The sequence below is a fragment of the Sitophilus oryzae genome, unplaced genomic scaffold, assembly GCF_002938485.1.
Source record: "Sitophilus oryzae breed Bouriz unplaced genomic scaffold, Soryzae_2.0 scaffold_177_pilon_pilon, whole genome shotgun sequence".
NCBI lineage: Eukaryota > Metazoa > Arthropoda > Insecta > Coleoptera > Curculionidae > Sitophilus > Sitophilus oryzae.
The window spans coordinates 1,843,265-1,859,356 of NW_022146479.1; the positions used below are offsets into that span (position 1 = coordinate 1,843,265).

At 32.3% G+C, this 16,092-nt stretch overlaps 2 protein-coding genes across 2 annotated transcripts; both read right to left on the minus strand.

The window, feature by feature from the left end:
* Positions 1 to 6: 6 nt before the first annotated feature.
* LOC115882133 (integrator complex subunit 7) lies at positions 7 to 7,381 on the minus strand. Its single transcript, XM_030899983.1, has 17 exons — positions 7,144 to 7,381; positions 6,952 to 7,081; positions 6,795 to 6,896; positions 6,551 to 6,733; positions 6,192 to 6,438; positions 5,946 to 6,137; positions 5,388 to 5,533; positions 5,069 to 5,274; positions 4,658 to 4,924; positions 4,386 to 4,603; positions 3,255 to 3,412; positions 3,048 to 3,188; positions 2,778 to 2,979; positions 2,013 to 2,309; positions 524 to 629; positions 258 to 393; positions 7 to 201 (listed from the first exon to the last, which is right to left on the minus strand). Exons 1-17 carry the CDS (start codon positions 7,229 to 7,231, stop codon positions 147 to 149), a joined length of 2,874 nt encoding a protein of 957 aa, XP_030755843.1. The 5' UTR covers positions 7,232 to 7,381; the 3' UTR covers positions 7 to 146.
* A 387-nt stretch (positions 7,382 to 7,768) lies between these two features.
* Positions 7,769 to 15,034, minus strand: LOC115882135 (glutathione hydrolase 7-like). Its single transcript, XM_030899987.1, has 10 exons — positions 14,813 to 15,034; positions 13,774 to 13,949; positions 13,149 to 13,300; positions 12,909 to 13,091; positions 11,496 to 11,644; positions 10,362 to 10,491; positions 10,131 to 10,301; positions 8,353 to 8,477; positions 8,151 to 8,294; positions 7,769 to 8,091 (listed from the first exon to the last, which is right to left on the minus strand). Exons 1-10 carry the CDS (start codon positions 14,838 to 14,840, stop codon positions 7,919 to 7,921), a joined length of 1,431 nt encoding a protein of 476 aa, XP_030755847.1. The 5' UTR covers positions 14,841 to 15,034; the 3' UTR covers positions 7,769 to 7,918.
* Positions 15,035 to 16,092: the final 1,058 nt, after the last annotated feature.

The window sequence follows — 16,092 nt, forward strand, 5'->3', positions numbered from 1 at the left end:
AAATGTAATAAAATGCTATTATTTGAAACTTAATATGCAAAAAATAATTAGAAATAAAAAATATTTTTAGAAATTAGAAAAAAATATTTTGTCATATTTATTTATATAAAAACGGTATTGAGTACATTTATCTTAAAAAAATATATTTAAGTTTTCTTTTGGTAAGGTCTAATAAATAAACTATCCTCTGGCATTAAAATTCTGAAAATAAATTGATTCTTTTTAATCTGCTATAAATAAATCATGATTATACTTACACATTAGCATTATTTGCCATACCGGGTACCGATATAGGGGCAAGTTTTTGTTCTTCAGGTACCTTAACTGTCAATGAACTCTTTGGTCCAGTCTTCCATGTATTGCTTTGCTCGTCTATAACCGACGCCTCTACAGCTATAAACCAACAAAACGTTTAAGATATTGTTACGAAAATTCCTTAATTTGTGGAATATTGTCCCCTCTTGGCAACACCGCAATCCACGAAATTCACAACGATATAAGTAATAAAGTTAATTTATCTTACCTAAAAGATATTGTCCTCCCCTAGGAAATGCCAACAGGAATTGTGCAGAAAAGAAGTCCTTATGGGGAGATACAGTTTGTGATAGGACTGATACTTGTTCCAGGACCTAAAGAATAATGTTTCATATACATATCCAAGAAAATTGACCACAAATTAAGAAAAACATTCTTTAATAGATAAGCCTGGGGTGGAACTCCAGATAACTAAATAGCGATCGGTAGCGTTGAAGAATACTGTCCTTAGCTATAGAAACTAAGGGTGTATTCCGTTGCTTACCTTGGTTATGGTTTTATGTTCCGTTTCTATCTGTTTCCTGAAAATTTTCTTATTACAGAACACGGTTCCTGAAAAATTCGGTTATAACCTATGGTTATAACTGTCATCAAACTAACCAGCGCGAGAAGGCTGGTTTTTCTGGTTTTGTTTGTCAATCAATGTCATTTATGTGACAGAAATCAAGCAAATATTGGAAGTTCAAGTGAAATTCTCATTTAATTTCTAAAACTTGTAATAATATTTTGTATTTACATCCAAAGGCAATGGAGGTAGGCAGTAAAGGTAAATAAATTTCATTAACTAAATAGAATTACTTTTTCGGACCATTTAAACTTATCATGCAGCCATTGTTTCTTAAAGTCAGGAACATTTAAAAAAAACATGAAAAACAAGACAACAAGTAATCGTGAATGTTTTTTAAGCAATAAAAATATAAATATTGATTAGATTTGTTTATTTATTATTGATCTGTTTTAATATTGGACCTGCAAATATTCACTTGAGCTGTCTAACGAGTTTAACAGTTTTATTAATAAAGTACTTTTCAATATTAAACTCCATTGAAAAGAAGAAGCAAACGTAAAAGCAGAGAATAGGTACGTTGAAAATGCATAAAAGATAAATTTTATAATAGAGGTATTGAAATTTAGAGAACGTCAACATTTGACATTTCAAATATTTTACCAAACCGTTCCGTATCAAACCGATGTTTTTCAGGAACCGCTCCGTTTACCGGTCTGGTTTGCCTGATTTTGCAACGGAATACAGCCTTAACGTCTGCTAGTAAAAATTTTAAGCTTCAAGTATCACAACACAATTCGTTTAAACCAAAAATTCAATTAAGTAATACAAAACTAAAGTGTCAAAACGAATGAAAATGTCAGGAAATAAATAAATAAATGTGACAACTTAACATTTTTATAGCAGAGCTACCACCCGAATCACCAGGGAGAAATTTGAATTCCAGTTAGCCAGAAAGGCGCCTCATATGTCCATGGTTGGCAACAATGAATTTAAAAATCGTGCCTTTGATTACGTAACTAAAAGTTTAATTGGTATCGAATATACATTGGTATTTTAAAAAGAAAGATCTGTCAGCTCTCAGTACAATGCAAGTTAAGAAAATTTCAAAATTACAAATCATTTAAAAAAAAACTATAAATTATTTTCAAGTACTAGTAATAAATTTAGTATAGAAATCTAAAAAAAATACCTTGGGATCAATAACGTCCTTTGTTTTCACACCACTCTGTAATTGTGACGTCACAGTAATGACGACCTGTTCGATTCTTCTGAAGAGGCCGGGTTTCATACCGTGTTGAATGACACCTTCAACTTTAACAGCCAACTGAGACCCAGCTTGTACGCTTATGAATTCCCCCATTACTCTTGGTTGAGGGGATATGGCAAGTTTTACACTGGTAGATTGGAGAATTTGGAAGAAATATCTTGGCATTGGAAGAGAAGCGTTGGCAAGGATTTCTACGATCTTCTTTAAAATTTCCACTTGCTATAAAAAATGTAGTTTCGTAAATAAATGCAATTTTTTTATCTGGTTGATAAACTTGACTAAAACTACTTGGACCTCAGAACACGCTTAATAATTTTTTTTTCTAAATATACAGGGTATTTTAAAAAACATGTGCCATCTCTCATGGGGAGATTCCTCACTTAAAAATAAGATTTAGGGCCGATTCTGCTTTGTTTCGTAGCTACAGGGTGTTAAAGTCTTGATATTTTTTCGATTTATTATAATTTTCTTCCAAGTACCTTTAGTGTTATAAATGAAATTTTGAGGGTAAAAGTTACTATAAATGCGACATATTTTAAAGCTAAAAAAGTGTCGATATATTCACCAGGGACGTGCATATGGGTTATCACTGGAATATTTTTCTAAAAAAAATAATGTACGCCACTGACTTTTTTCTCTTGTTAGTGAAATAGTGGAAGCCCAAGTAAATGATCATTAGATAGATACCTTATGTGTTATTGTAGAAGTAGCACTATCCTCCAGAAGGTTTTGAGCAACATTAAGTGCACTGTCACACGCCCTAACCAATTCTCTTGATTCCAGCTTGATATTCTTCATTCCAAACTCCATCGGTCCTTCGCGAATTCGTGTTCCGCTGGTACAAACCAGTTCTAAACATTGTTCCATCAAAACACACACCTGCTGTAAGCTGTACCACATAACATCAACAGTATATGATTAATATTTAATAAAATGATTTTATTTAGAAATAATTACATTTGCATATTTTCCAAAGTAGCTGGGTCTGCATCAAAAGCAGTCTGGTATAATTTCCAATGAAGATCTCCGCAGTTTTTGAAATCTTTTACGCATTTTCGTAGCTGGTTTGTAATGTAGCCATGCCTTTGATGTTCGTCTCTATACAGTTAAAACTCAAAGATAATAATCTATGTCATATAAAATATTAAAATGAAATACGTGTACCTAGTATTTTGTACAATAGTTGCTGCTATCGCTGGAGGAGGAACAATGCACAAAATATTGCAGGTATACACTAATTGCGCCAAGCATTGTAGGAATTCAGCTCTAATTCTCATATATTCTGCTTGAAAAGTCAAATTATGTGATGGAGTACTCGCAGCCTAGAAAAAAACAAATATATGACATCTATATTAAGATAACCTTAATTTTTCATGTTTTGACATTAGTAATGTATATAGATCTACATATATTAATATACTAGCCCTGGTCACTTCATCTGCATGTGACGGAAATAAATATAAACGATGTACTTAAACAACCGTTAAACGGTAGCCTACTAAAATGCCGTTAATAGATATTGTGACATCGTTCATGTCGGCGGAAAGTAATGCCTATCTATAAGCATTTTGCAAGAGCACCTGTGGCTCCGTGGCTGAGGCTATCGCTTCGTAAGCGAATGCTCCGTGGTTCAAATCTCACGCCGACCAAGACTTTTTTATATTTTTTTTTGCTTATAGCGTGATCTTATTGCATTGGTTTCACTCTTTTTGGTTGGATTGGTTTAGTTATTTGGCGGGTTGGTTAGCGTGGTTATTTGGAGGGTGTTAATTCATTGGTTAGTTGGTTATTTGGTGGGGTTGGTTGGTTTTTACTAATTTATATTTGTTTTTTATAATTTTTTATCAGTGTCGAGGTTAGTTGCGTTGGTTAAGTTGGTTATTTGGTGGGGTTGATAGCGTTGGTTAGTCCTTATAAAATTCCTATATTTCATAAAGCCGTCAAGTGCGTCACATCAACGACGTCATACCTATTAACGGCATTTTAGTAAGCTACCGTTTAACGGCATTTTAAGTACAGCCAAATATAAATGATCTGTTGACAGACAGAGAGACAAAATAAAAAGCGGCATACAGTGTTGCCGGTTTTCACGTTTGTAGGAAAATGTGCGTAAAAAATAAACTATTTTAAAAAATTTGATGTATACTACTGAAATGAAGATATCTTCATTGTTGTACATATTTCAAAATTGTTGTAAGATACAATAATTGAAAACGTCGTATTGGATGTTGGAATTGAATAAAAATGTAGGAAAAAATACTGTGTAATAAAGATAGGTAATTTATTTACATATACCTTTAATGCAGCTATGGCTTTGTTATAATGAAGGACAGCTTTATCAAGTCTGGTAACAAGACTATTAGAATCCTCATCATAAAGCGACGCCTCAGCTTCGCACATCTCTTTGAGACAAGCCAACCAAAAGTGGAAATGTTCAGAACTAACTTGTTCAGTTAACTGTTTAAATATCACAGTGCCAATTTGATGATGGCCATACCTAGCAGCAGCCCTAGCTATAAACATAAAAGAATATTAAAGTTCTATAGTGAAAATTATAAATGGTTTACCTATACAGTAATTAGCCCAAAGATTATTATCTTTTACAACTCCAAAAATCACTTCTTGTGTATGATCATTCCACTTATAGCCTGACATAGTTTGAAAAATCAACGTACACAGCATGATCTTTGTTGTAACTTGCATCTCGTTTGGATTTTGAACTGTGCTCAAAGTAGTTAAAAGTGACAATATTGTGTCCATCTGAGGTAAAAGTGTTTCGGGTTTTAACCCACCAATAGCACCAAGTGCTTCACAAATTACTATTGTGTAGTCCCCTACAAGAATATATTGATTCATAACTCCAATATTAGAAAAAAAAATATTTTAAGATATCAAAAAAATCCAATGCTACAAATTTTTGTCAAGTTTGTTAATATAGCCTATCCTTAGCCTTTTTATTCGATGTTGAAACAGCTTACCACTTATATTATCTAGCCTAGTACCAAGCAAATCAACAAAAGTCTCGCAATAATCTAGCCTGGCTTGGCAGAGCCTTACAGCACACTTCAATGCCACTTTAAGATGTTTAGGTTGCTTCTGTTCAGAATAAGTTAACAATAGTATCAAAGTTTCTAAGGCTGATATAACGTCCTCAGTCCCATCAGGTTCAAGATCATCACTAAAGCTAAACAACATTTTTCTAATAAAAATTAATAAACAAACATTTAAACTAACACATTATTAATTACAAAAAATGTTTTAATGTAATAACACTGTATATAGAATGTAAACTCTTACCAACAACATACTATTTGAGTTAAAATCTGTATAGCTTGAGCAGCTATAGCCGCATATGGCGAAAAACAATGTTTGCCACACAATTCCCTCAATTTTGAACCAGATAACCTATGCTGGTGACACAGTTTTGGAGATTCTACCAACACCTATTAAAATTTCATTAGTTTATGATCAATATACCGCAAAATAAAATACTAAATCACCACAATACACCAAAACACTTTTACTTTTACACTGGACGCGCGTTTCGCTCACCATGTTAGCATCATCAGTAAATGATTAAACTGAGTTGAATCATCCTATTTATTTTATTTTAAATTAACTTAGTTTAATAAAATAAATATGATAGTTAAACTCAGTTTAATAAAATAAATAGGATGATTAAACTCAGTTTAATCATCTGCTGATGATGCTAACATGGTGAGCGAAACGCGCGTCCAGTGTAAAAGTAAAAGTGTTTTGGTGTATTGTGGTGATTTAGTGTTTTATTTTGCTGTGTAACACCAAAGGTTCCAACCCCCAACTGTAATCAATATACCAATTAATGACTAAAGTTACCTGTATTACACAAAGACCAGGCATCAAAATCTTGTTCCATTTTGTATTAAAAACATAATCTATAAGATCATCTGCAGCACCTTGTGGCCAAAGGTGAGCTCCAGGTTTAGCTAGTTCATAAAGATGCTGAAGAGCTTTAGACTTAACTTCCCATCTTGGATCGTTTTTGAGATATTTTAATAACAATGTAACCTTATAAAAAATATTGCTTAATTTGTTATAAATTTATTCTATAATTGTTAATACTTGATTAGGTATATCCACAAGCGTTGTAGCTGCCAATTTTGTTAAAGTGTTCAATATGACTAACACAAAATCTTGTGCTGGATAACTGGGTAAAAGATCTAGACACAATGTTCTCACCATAACAGCTGTATTAGTGTCGTGATGCATGTATTGTAGAATAGGAATTAATTGTAGTTTCATATTTGCTGTTGTGGCTTGGCCTTGTATCATATCGGAAACCTTATTGCACATACTAACAGCAAAAGTTCTAAAATTTCATATTTTTATATATATATTTCAACTAAAACCACAAGGATAGTCTGAAAAGTTTGCAACATAGTTTAGAAACTATTCAGACTCTCTTTGTTATAGTTAAATACTTTGATTGAGCAGCAAATTGAATAGCTGCATATATAGCAGCTTCCACTTCAACACTATCATGTGAATCTAGACTTCTCCTAATACTATGATGAATTTGTTGTCTTTCCGGTATTATGGAAGCAACTGATCCAAAAGTTCTTAATGTTACAGCTCTAGCAATAGGATCATTTGAATGAATAACGCTATAATAATAGTTATTAATTAGTACAAATTACAAAAGGTTTTTTTTTAGGTAAATATTACCTATACACTCTTCTTACAAACTCATCAACATTAGATATTTTATCTAAATGTTTCTCGCTTTGCTGGCAGACTCTTAAAACACACAACCGCAAAAAATTGTTCCTAGAATATATTTGTTATTAAATCATTCTAATGATAAATGTATTAAAGTGATTACCCCATGCGAAATACATCAGCCAACTTTAATAAAGAAGCATTAATTAAAATAGGAAAAGGGTATTTTTCAAATAGTTTTGGAAATCGAACTATGGCTTCGCATTGTTCTCCGACTTTTCCTGACCTGAGACCTATACATTTTGGGTATATAAAGCAATATAGGTATAAACTAATTTAATAATTTGTTAAATACCTTTATCAAGCTCGGTGAGTGCCGAATTTGCATCTTGCTCAGGTTCGCCAAGGTTCTCATTGAACGAAGTTACTCTTACACCTAACATATTTTGCTAATTCCTAAAACGTTCTTCTAATTCTGTTCTAATACTGATAATCTAGTATAAAATAAGTTAAATACAAAACATTTACATTCGGCACAAGAAATAAACATTAGGACATAACCCTACTTTATAATGTCATTATGTCATTCGAGATTCGAATAATCAGAGTAATAAAATAGTAATAAATAAACAAAATATAGAGAAGATGTATTGTTGGTTGCCTGCCTAAATTTTAATTTAATCATAGGTTTAAAATAAAATAAATTTAATAGTTCCTTTCAATTATACGAGGGTAGTCACAGAGATCCTAGATGTGCAATTTTGTTAAACGATCGGTACTATATACGAGTATACAAGGTAAGGTCGAAAAAAAGTTTTCAAAATACCCTTCTTTGCGGAAAAAGGATATCCTTGGTAAATATTTTAGTTGTATTTTCTTGTATTATTTATACGTGTATTATAAAGTTATTTCTCTGTATAATAACAGCTCCCACTCTGTCTGAATAAAGCCATTTAAAGTGAAAATAATATCCATTAAAATACATTTTAATTTTTATTTAATTAACATAACATTAATGCAATGATATAAAAGTAAGCCTAATCATTGAATAAATAAAATAAAAAAAATAACTTGGTCACAGCCATACATTATTCAAAGACCTGCTAGTTCAAAAGTAACCTAAATTAATATTAAAATCTGCTTGCTATGCCGCCACCTCGACTATCTGAGTGCGAACTCAGATCATCTTGAGATTTTTCTACAATATTGCTGCTATAATAAGGTTCGGGAACAGTAAGAACTTTTCCATAGATATTTTTTATATATTGTATTAAGTCGGCAGAGAATCGAGGCAGATGAGCTTCTAAAAATTTAATGAAATACAGTTATTTACCAATTAAAATTTGAAATATTGAAACATACCTTCAATAGCAACAGTTCCGTTAGGCAGTACATAAAATCTCGGTGCTTCAATTCCATCAGTCGTGTTCTGGCCCCCGATCACTAAATTCGAGATGATTTGACTGGCTTGAGCTATGCCATTAGCTCCAAAAGCCATTCTTTTACCTGCACAACTTAGTTAAATCACAAGGAATATAAAATTGATAGTTTTATGTTCTATTACCACAAATATAGAAGCTGTCTGTTAAAATGATTGGAATCCTGCTACAGGGCTTCGTTTTGTTTTTAACATCTAAAACATATCCGTGCAAAGTCATTTCTCCAGAACCAAAGTAGTTGTACATGCCCCTGAAATATCGACATGAGATGATAAAATTAAATGAGAAAAGTATACAGAGTGTTTCTTAAATAAACCAGTATTTTAACTGGTATATTTCGACCGCAAAAACACGGCCCTTGTTTTGCTATTTAAATAATGCTTTTTTCTTTATTCTAGGCATTATCCGGGAAATGTGAGAGAATCATGAAGTCTTTTTCAGTTTTAGTAGTCCAGTGTATACAGGGTGAGTCTTACATAAGTGCAAATATTTTTAGGAGTAGTATATTTCAATCCCAAAACCACGTTTATGAGTTTTTTTTGCAAAAAAATTGAAAATTTAGAATTTTTTGGTTTTTAGTTAGAAAACATAATTTCTTGATAATATGGCTACATAGGTAGTAGATTAAAATTACAAGAAAGAAAACCTAGAAAAGATCCAGTGGTTCTCAAAATTTAATCCATTTTTTTAAATTTTCTAATTAAAATAATTTGTTTATTTTGGACTTAATTGAAAAACGGCAAAGAGAAAATATGTTTCTTTTATCAGATCTACCAGCCATGAAAATATTTGCACTTATTTATGACTCGCCCTGTATAGTTCCTTTTTAAAATACCAATACAGGGTGTCCCAGAAATAAGTGCAAGTATTTTAAGGGATGGTAGATCTCGATAAAAGAAACATAGGTCGCGTTCATCAGGACGTAGCGCTACCGCAGCGATCACTAATTTTCTGCTGAACGCGCCGATTAGTTGTGAGCGCTCTGGGATCAGTCGCCATTTTTTCCATCAGATTTAAAATACGCTACGCTACCGATGCATGATGGATTAAACGTCACATACGCCAAATGTCACAAAATGTTTTGGAAAACGAAAACAAAGCATTTTGTTTATTGTTCTCGGTTGACTAATCCCCTCGATTTGTGCCAAAAATGGGTGAAAACAATTTAATATGCATTACTTATGATTTTGATCTAAAAAGCACGTTCAGCAGGACAACCAATGGATGGTACATCGCTCACTGATCAACTTGTCCTGATGAACGCGACCATATTCTCTTTATCGTTTTTGAAATAAGTCCAAAATAACAGAGTTATTTTACTTTGAAAATTTCCAAAAAAAAATTTTTTTGCTAAAATTTTCAGAACCACTGGATCTTTTCTGGATTTTCTTTCTTGTAAATTTAATCTAATAAATATGTTGCCATATTATCAAGAAATTATGTTTTTTAACTAAAAATTAAAAAATCCCAAAAAGTTTCGAATTTTCAAAAAAAATTTTCGCGAAAAAAACCTCATAGACGTGTTTCTGGGGTTGAACTATACTACCAGTTAAAATACTTGCACTGGGACACTCTGTATAGTCGAATATGCGTCGAATAAGCTGACACATATTTAGCTCAATGCCTGTTGATTCCGCAGGTTCTCAAAATGTAAGCATTATTTTTAAAATTTCAAAGTTAAATAAAAATAGTAAATTTATAATTTCCATCAAGTTGAGTGTATACCTGTTGGTTCATGTGGCAACACCGGGCGTTTGAAACCCAACAGCCGGCAGTTCTCAAAATGTTCTCAAAAGCCTTAGATTTTATTTAAAATTTTAAAAGTTAAATAACTCGGTTATTTTCAATTTGTTTTAAAAATGGCAAACAAAAGACTAGTCCACACTTTAACAGGATTACTTACGTAACTAATGATACATAATTCTCATCTAAATCCATTGCAGCAACGCTTGTTGACGTTCCTTCATGAAATTTATCATTGACATTAAATTCTTGATAGACATATAGAGTAGAATCAACAATAGCCTTATTCGATTGAATGTCAATTTTAGTGAAGTTAAATTCTTCAATCTCTCTGAAAATTAATTAAAAATTGAAAGAATATTGATCATTTGAGTATTTAGGCAAAACCAACCTTAAATTGACCAGTAAAATTGGTCCAATAGACGCTAGACTAGGCACGTATACGTCATAATTATGGAAGTTTGATTTTATGCCTTGAGATTGAACAGGTTGATGAGCTGAGTCTAGATAACTGTACAATTCTGAAAGAAATAGAACTTGATGTCACTAAAGTTATACTTTTAGGTCCACTTGGCAACACCAGGGCCTTTTGAGTAATGCCGGCAATTCTTAAAAAGTAATATTTTTTAATTTTCAAAGTACGTTTTCAATTTTCAAAAGTACCTAACTCCTAACTCGCTTTAAAAATGGCAAATAGAATTTTTTTCTCCAGATTTAGCAGACCTTAAAACACTCGCCCTCCTTTAAGATACCGGGTGCGTCTCAAAAGTGGCTCACCCCTATAACTTTTTTATTTTTTCGCACAAAAAAACGAGACTTGGTAGGTTAGTATATGACATAAATTAGGATTGATTGACGTATTCAATTGTTTTTGGTCACTTCCTGTTTCACCGAAAATGACAATAACTTTTGATTTTTAATGAGTAGAATGGTTTATTTTAAATTGTAACATGCGGATCATAACAATTTGACTCGAAATGCCGAGTGTGTGGTACCAAAAATTATTCGTAAAAAATGTTTTTTCCAAATATGCTAATGAGCCACCCTCGTTCCGTTTGAAAAAAATGAGATATGATTAAAAATACGATTTGGGCATGTTTTAACCGGCCAGGACAAGACACGAAAAATACTAGATGATCAAATCTATTTTTCCAAGGCTCATTGTTTAGAAATTAGTGTTTTTAACACAGCCATGGCACTCTTGATTAAAATTTAAAATATGACTTTTTTTAAAGCGAAAATGTCAAAAGTTAACATATGATATGTCATTCTACACAGAGTGACATTTTCTATAGAATAAAGCAAAAAAATACCGAGGGTACCATTTAAAATTTAAAAGTTGTAGTCATTTCCGGTGAAACAGGAAGTGACCAAAAACAATTGAATACGCCAATCAATCCTAATTTATGTCATATACTCAAACCTCGTTCCTTTATCTGAAAAAATGAACAAGTTATAGGGGCGAGCCACTTTTAAGACCCACCCGGTATACCTTGTAAATAATAATGTCATTATTTTAAGCTACCTTTTTCAGTTATGTTTCCTATAGTTCTCAAAGTATTACTTAAAAGCTTATGTTGCAGGTTCTGTCCTGGTTCCAATCTACCATACAGGTCTTCGGCTTTTGATTTTATGATGACATCGGCTAATTCTCTTGACACAACGTAGCCATTACTAAAATTATATTAAATTCTTTTTTAATTTATAGTTCTAAAATATTATTATTATTATTCGTGTGTTATAACACCGAAGGTTTCAACAACAATATTCGTCTTAAAAATGAAATTATTAAATATTTTGAATTTTATTTTTTAGTGTTTTTTTAATATTTTGACTAGTCTTTAAATTTTCCTGTATATGTTAGTAAACTTTTGACAGCCGCAGGTTTCTCAGAATAATTAGTTGTCACCTCAAAATTATACGGCGGCTCTCAAACTTTTTTATCTTTATCTGAAACCCTTGTATATGAATATATAAACAAGGCTGAAACCTACAGTATACTAACTGTTCTTGTGTTAGTTATGTTACGCTTAGGCTTCGTCCTACGTGGGAGACAAAAGCGAGCGAGCGACGCGTGCGACAACAGAGGGCGATGAGCGCGACATATTTAAATTGCCTGCAATGCCGCTTATTCAGTGGCGCGACTCTCCTACCTAGGACAGCTTCGTCTTCTTCTTCTTAAGGTGCCGACTTCTTGCGAAGGTTGGCGACCATTATGACTAATTTTACTTTGTTGACTGCTGCCCTGAACAGGTCGTTTGATGTACAGTTGAACCATTCTCTGAGATTTCGAAGCCACGACATCCGTCTTCTTCCTATGCTTCTCTTCCCTATTATTTTACCCTGGATAATTAGTTGTAGAAGCTTGTATCTTGTACCTCTCATTACTTGGCCCATATATTGGAGTTTTCTGATTTTCACCTCTTGGGACAATTCTAGATCTTTTGAGACTCTTCGTAAGACTTCTTCATTGGTAATTCTGTCAACGTATGATATCCGGAGTACCCTTTGTAAAGCCACATCTCGAAGGCATCTATCTTTTTAAGCATTTGTTTTGTTAGAGTGGCAGCTTCTATACCATAGAGCATTATTGTAAATATGTAGCATCTTAGCATTCGTATTTTAAGGTGGTTACTTAAAGTTTTGCAACAAAAGAATTGCTTCATTTTAATAAAGGTGTTACGTGCTATTTCAATCCTCGTTTTTAATTCTGATGAGTAATCAATGTCGTCGTTGATCAGGGTTCCTAAATATTTATATTTATAGACTCGCTCTATTATCTGATGGTTTACGATCAGTTGAGTATTTTGATTTGGTGTTTTGGTAAACAGCTTCGTAAGAAAACGATATTTGATAAATACGCGTCGCTCGCACCGCCCGAATCGCGCGCTTTTTTCTCCCACGTAGGACGAAACGTTAGATATATATTTAGTCATACTCTGCTAGTTCTGCAGATGGATCTATAAGCTTTTTCCAAGGCAAAGTTCCGTACTGTTGATGAACATAGGCCAATCCAAGTACCAACCGAGGCATGCGATCAGATAGCACATTTGTGGAGCTGAAATCAATGACATTGGGCAGAAGTCTCGTTCTATGATTATAAATCAGAATTTGCCCTTCTCTAAAATATATATATTTTTAAAATTTATTTTTTATTATTGTAGAAGTATAGATTTACGCATCCAGGCCTGTAAGGTGTGGAGTTGCTACTGCTAAACAAAATGTACTTGCTATTGCAGCGTCGATTGCATTACCGCCTTGCTTAAGTATTTGGGTACCGATTCTTGAACAATCCAAACTGTCTGTTGCCACACTACCATGAGGTACAACCTGTGTATAATAAATTATGAATTTTTGTGGTGTTATAATGTAAATATACCTATCTAAATAAGTAACTACCATACGATTGAAAAAAAGGTGTCAAAGACGGCTGGGGAATGACAATCGGTAATAGTTTTGGCGAGGTCAATATCTAGACACCTCTATAAAAATCATTTTTACTCAATATTAAAATAAATTACAATCTTAAGACTAACTAGCAGTAAACGTTATTAGAAAATAATGAAGAGTACGGGCTAAGTAAATGATGGCTAGGGCTTGGCCTTGCCAAAATTATCACCGATTGTGTTTGTGTTTTTTTCACGACCTGTTGTGTTTTTTTTCGATCGTATACAGGTGGCTAGGTAAAAAATTGTTAATTAATACAAATTATATAGAAAAAATTGTTAAAAAAACATAGTCATTTAAATGGAATAACTATAACGTATTAATTATTAATACAACAGATATTTAATTTTAATTACCTGATAGTCTCCGTAGTAAATTTGAATCAGTAAAGCTATTGTTATAACAACAGTTAATGTACCAAAGGCTATATTAATAAACTTAGATCCAGTCAAACATTCATCGCTACAACTGTACCATTTTGATTGTTTAGTACCAGATTTTAACGGTATATCTTCTCTAGTTGTTTCAGAAGCTAAAAAATACTTTAAAATTATCATATTTCTGATAATACTACAGTAATATAATATTTACGGGAAATATAAAGAAAAGGTAAAGACACCAAAGAAGCATATAAAACCAATTCAACCCAGCTGAATTTGGCCAAGAAGTCATCTTTTTAACTATATTATACCATACGAGAAAATGCGTCAGAAGTTTGGAAATGAAGATTGCTGTGACTTTATATTTAAATTTATTTGGGTGTCAGCTCAGAATTAGAATTATTAGAGTTAGTAACTCGCATTCTCGCAATCAACGAGAATATTCGTATAATCCTTGTCTAATATGTATATGTAACTGTATATCTACCACTATAAATACGAATTATTGGTTACGATCAAATTTTTTTCTCTTCTTAATAAATTTAAGCGTTAACATTATTAGGCATTTCCATAAAAGTGTGTATTTTGGGTGGTATTCCACAAAATTTGCAGACTACTGAGGAAACAGAAAATGTGCAGAAATAAATTGAAAATAGTATTGATATTAAAACAGCATTATATGTCACTTGTCACTTCAAACATGTCTTTCAAATCCTTGAATTTAATACCTGTTAATAAGAAGTTTCACTTCAAATATGCGCACAAAGTGCACACACTGTTTTTTTTTCTTTTAAAGAGATATTACATACTTTCTGAATGACCCCGGTAACTTAGAATTCTAGAAATACCAGCTGTAGGTATACATTTACTTTCAAAATAAACAGAGTTGAAATTATTAAACTAAATCTATTATTTAAAGTTAAAATTAAAAATATAATTTAAGAACGCCTTCTCCTTTTGATCATTTAACTTATTTAGGTCATGCTAAACACCTTTGAAACTATTTAAAACGTACCTGTCGCATTGATTTCAGTACTTGACATCTTGTTACACTATTTCTATAATCTTAGTATATCATGGCATTAAAAGAAAATGAATATAACGTTTAAAATAGATAAAAATTCGAGAAAATATAAACGCAAATGGGCAAGAACTGTACCGCAACTTAACAGTACTTGCACGAGCACAAGTTCTACTGACTGAACTGAAAATATTTGATGACTCAAGGCGAGGCAGTTCCTTTAAGTAATTTGTAGGTAAGACCGGTATCTTATTCTTGAACTCTTTGGCGGTACCGGTGGGCGCTTATTGTCCATTTATAAGGTGTTAAAGAATTTATTTGATGATTTAAAATATCGTATACAGGTTTTTTTCGTACTAATCTTTATTAAAAGTATTTTAGGATCTATTTTTAGATGCATATCTGAATGTTTTCAGTATTTCAAGGTGTACTTTTTAATTTAAAATGTTTTCGAGTTGACTGTCAATGTGATTACTAAACAGGGTGCTACAAATTCGAGGTACGAGCATTGGTATCTCTGTATCCGTAATACATACGAACATGGTTAAATTTGGCAAAGTTGCGCTTTGGGATGTTCACTAAGTTTCCATCAAAGAAGTTTTAAAAATTTCAAGGATTGTTGAGTTTTTTGGAAAAAACGGATTTTTATGAAAATCAATTTTATTTTTTCCTATCGTTACTTTTTAGAAAAACAAAAAACTAATTGCACATTCTCATAGCCACTCTATTAAGGCTATCTGATAGTATTTTTAGATTTTCAAATTAGCTGATACAGAGGCCAACTTAATTTTTTTAAATACAGACCTGCATTTTTTATTTTAAGTTTTGAAAGAACTCGTACAGTGTAGAGGAATTTACTATCATAGGCAGATATTTATTCATAAATTTAATTAAAGAATATACCGTAAATTCGAATAAAAACGGCGTCAGCGATGGCTATGAAATGAAGATCGCTGTCATTTTATATGTAAAATTATATGGGAAACGTCATCGATCGTCATATCATTGTACTCAGTCTCCTGAGTACAATGATATGCCACACATAATTTTTTTTTGTTTCGGACACTCTCGAAACTATAATAAAGTTGGCTTGGTAATAACGATCGATGACGTTTCCCAATTAATTTTACTTATAAAATGACAGCGATCTTCATTTCATAGCCATCGCTGACGCCGTTTTTATTCGGTCATACGGTATATTCTTTAATTAAATTTATGAAATGTCTGCCTATGATTTATGATAGTAAATTCCTCTATATAATGTTAGGAACAAT

Excerpts from the sequence above, each read along its gene's own strand:
- LOC115882133 (XM_030899983.1), bottom strand. The coding sequence starts at position 7,231 with ATGTTAGGTGTAAGAGTAACTTCGTTCAATGAGAACCTTGGCGAACCT. Across the intron at positions 6,439-6,550 it reads CAATTTGCTGCTCAATCAAA|AACTTTTGCTGTTAGTATGT; the intron begins GTATTTAACTAT and ends ATGAAATTTTAG. Across the intron at positions 394-523 it reads GGGAGGACAATATCTTTTAG|CTGTAGAGGCGTCGGTTATA; the intron begins GTAAGATAAATT and ends GTTGGTTTATAG.
- LOC115882135 (XM_030899987.1), bottom strand. The coding sequence starts at position 14,840 with ATGTCAAGTACTGAAATCAATGCGACAG. Across the intron at positions 11,645-12,908 it reads CCATCTGCAGAACTAGCAGA|TAATGGCTACGTTGTGTCAA; the intron begins GTATGACTAAAT and ends ATATAATTTTAG. Across the intron at positions 10,302-10,361 it reads ATTTTACTGGTCAATTTAAG|AGAGATTGAAGAATTTAACT; the intron begins GTTGGTTTTGCC and ends ATTAATTTTCAG.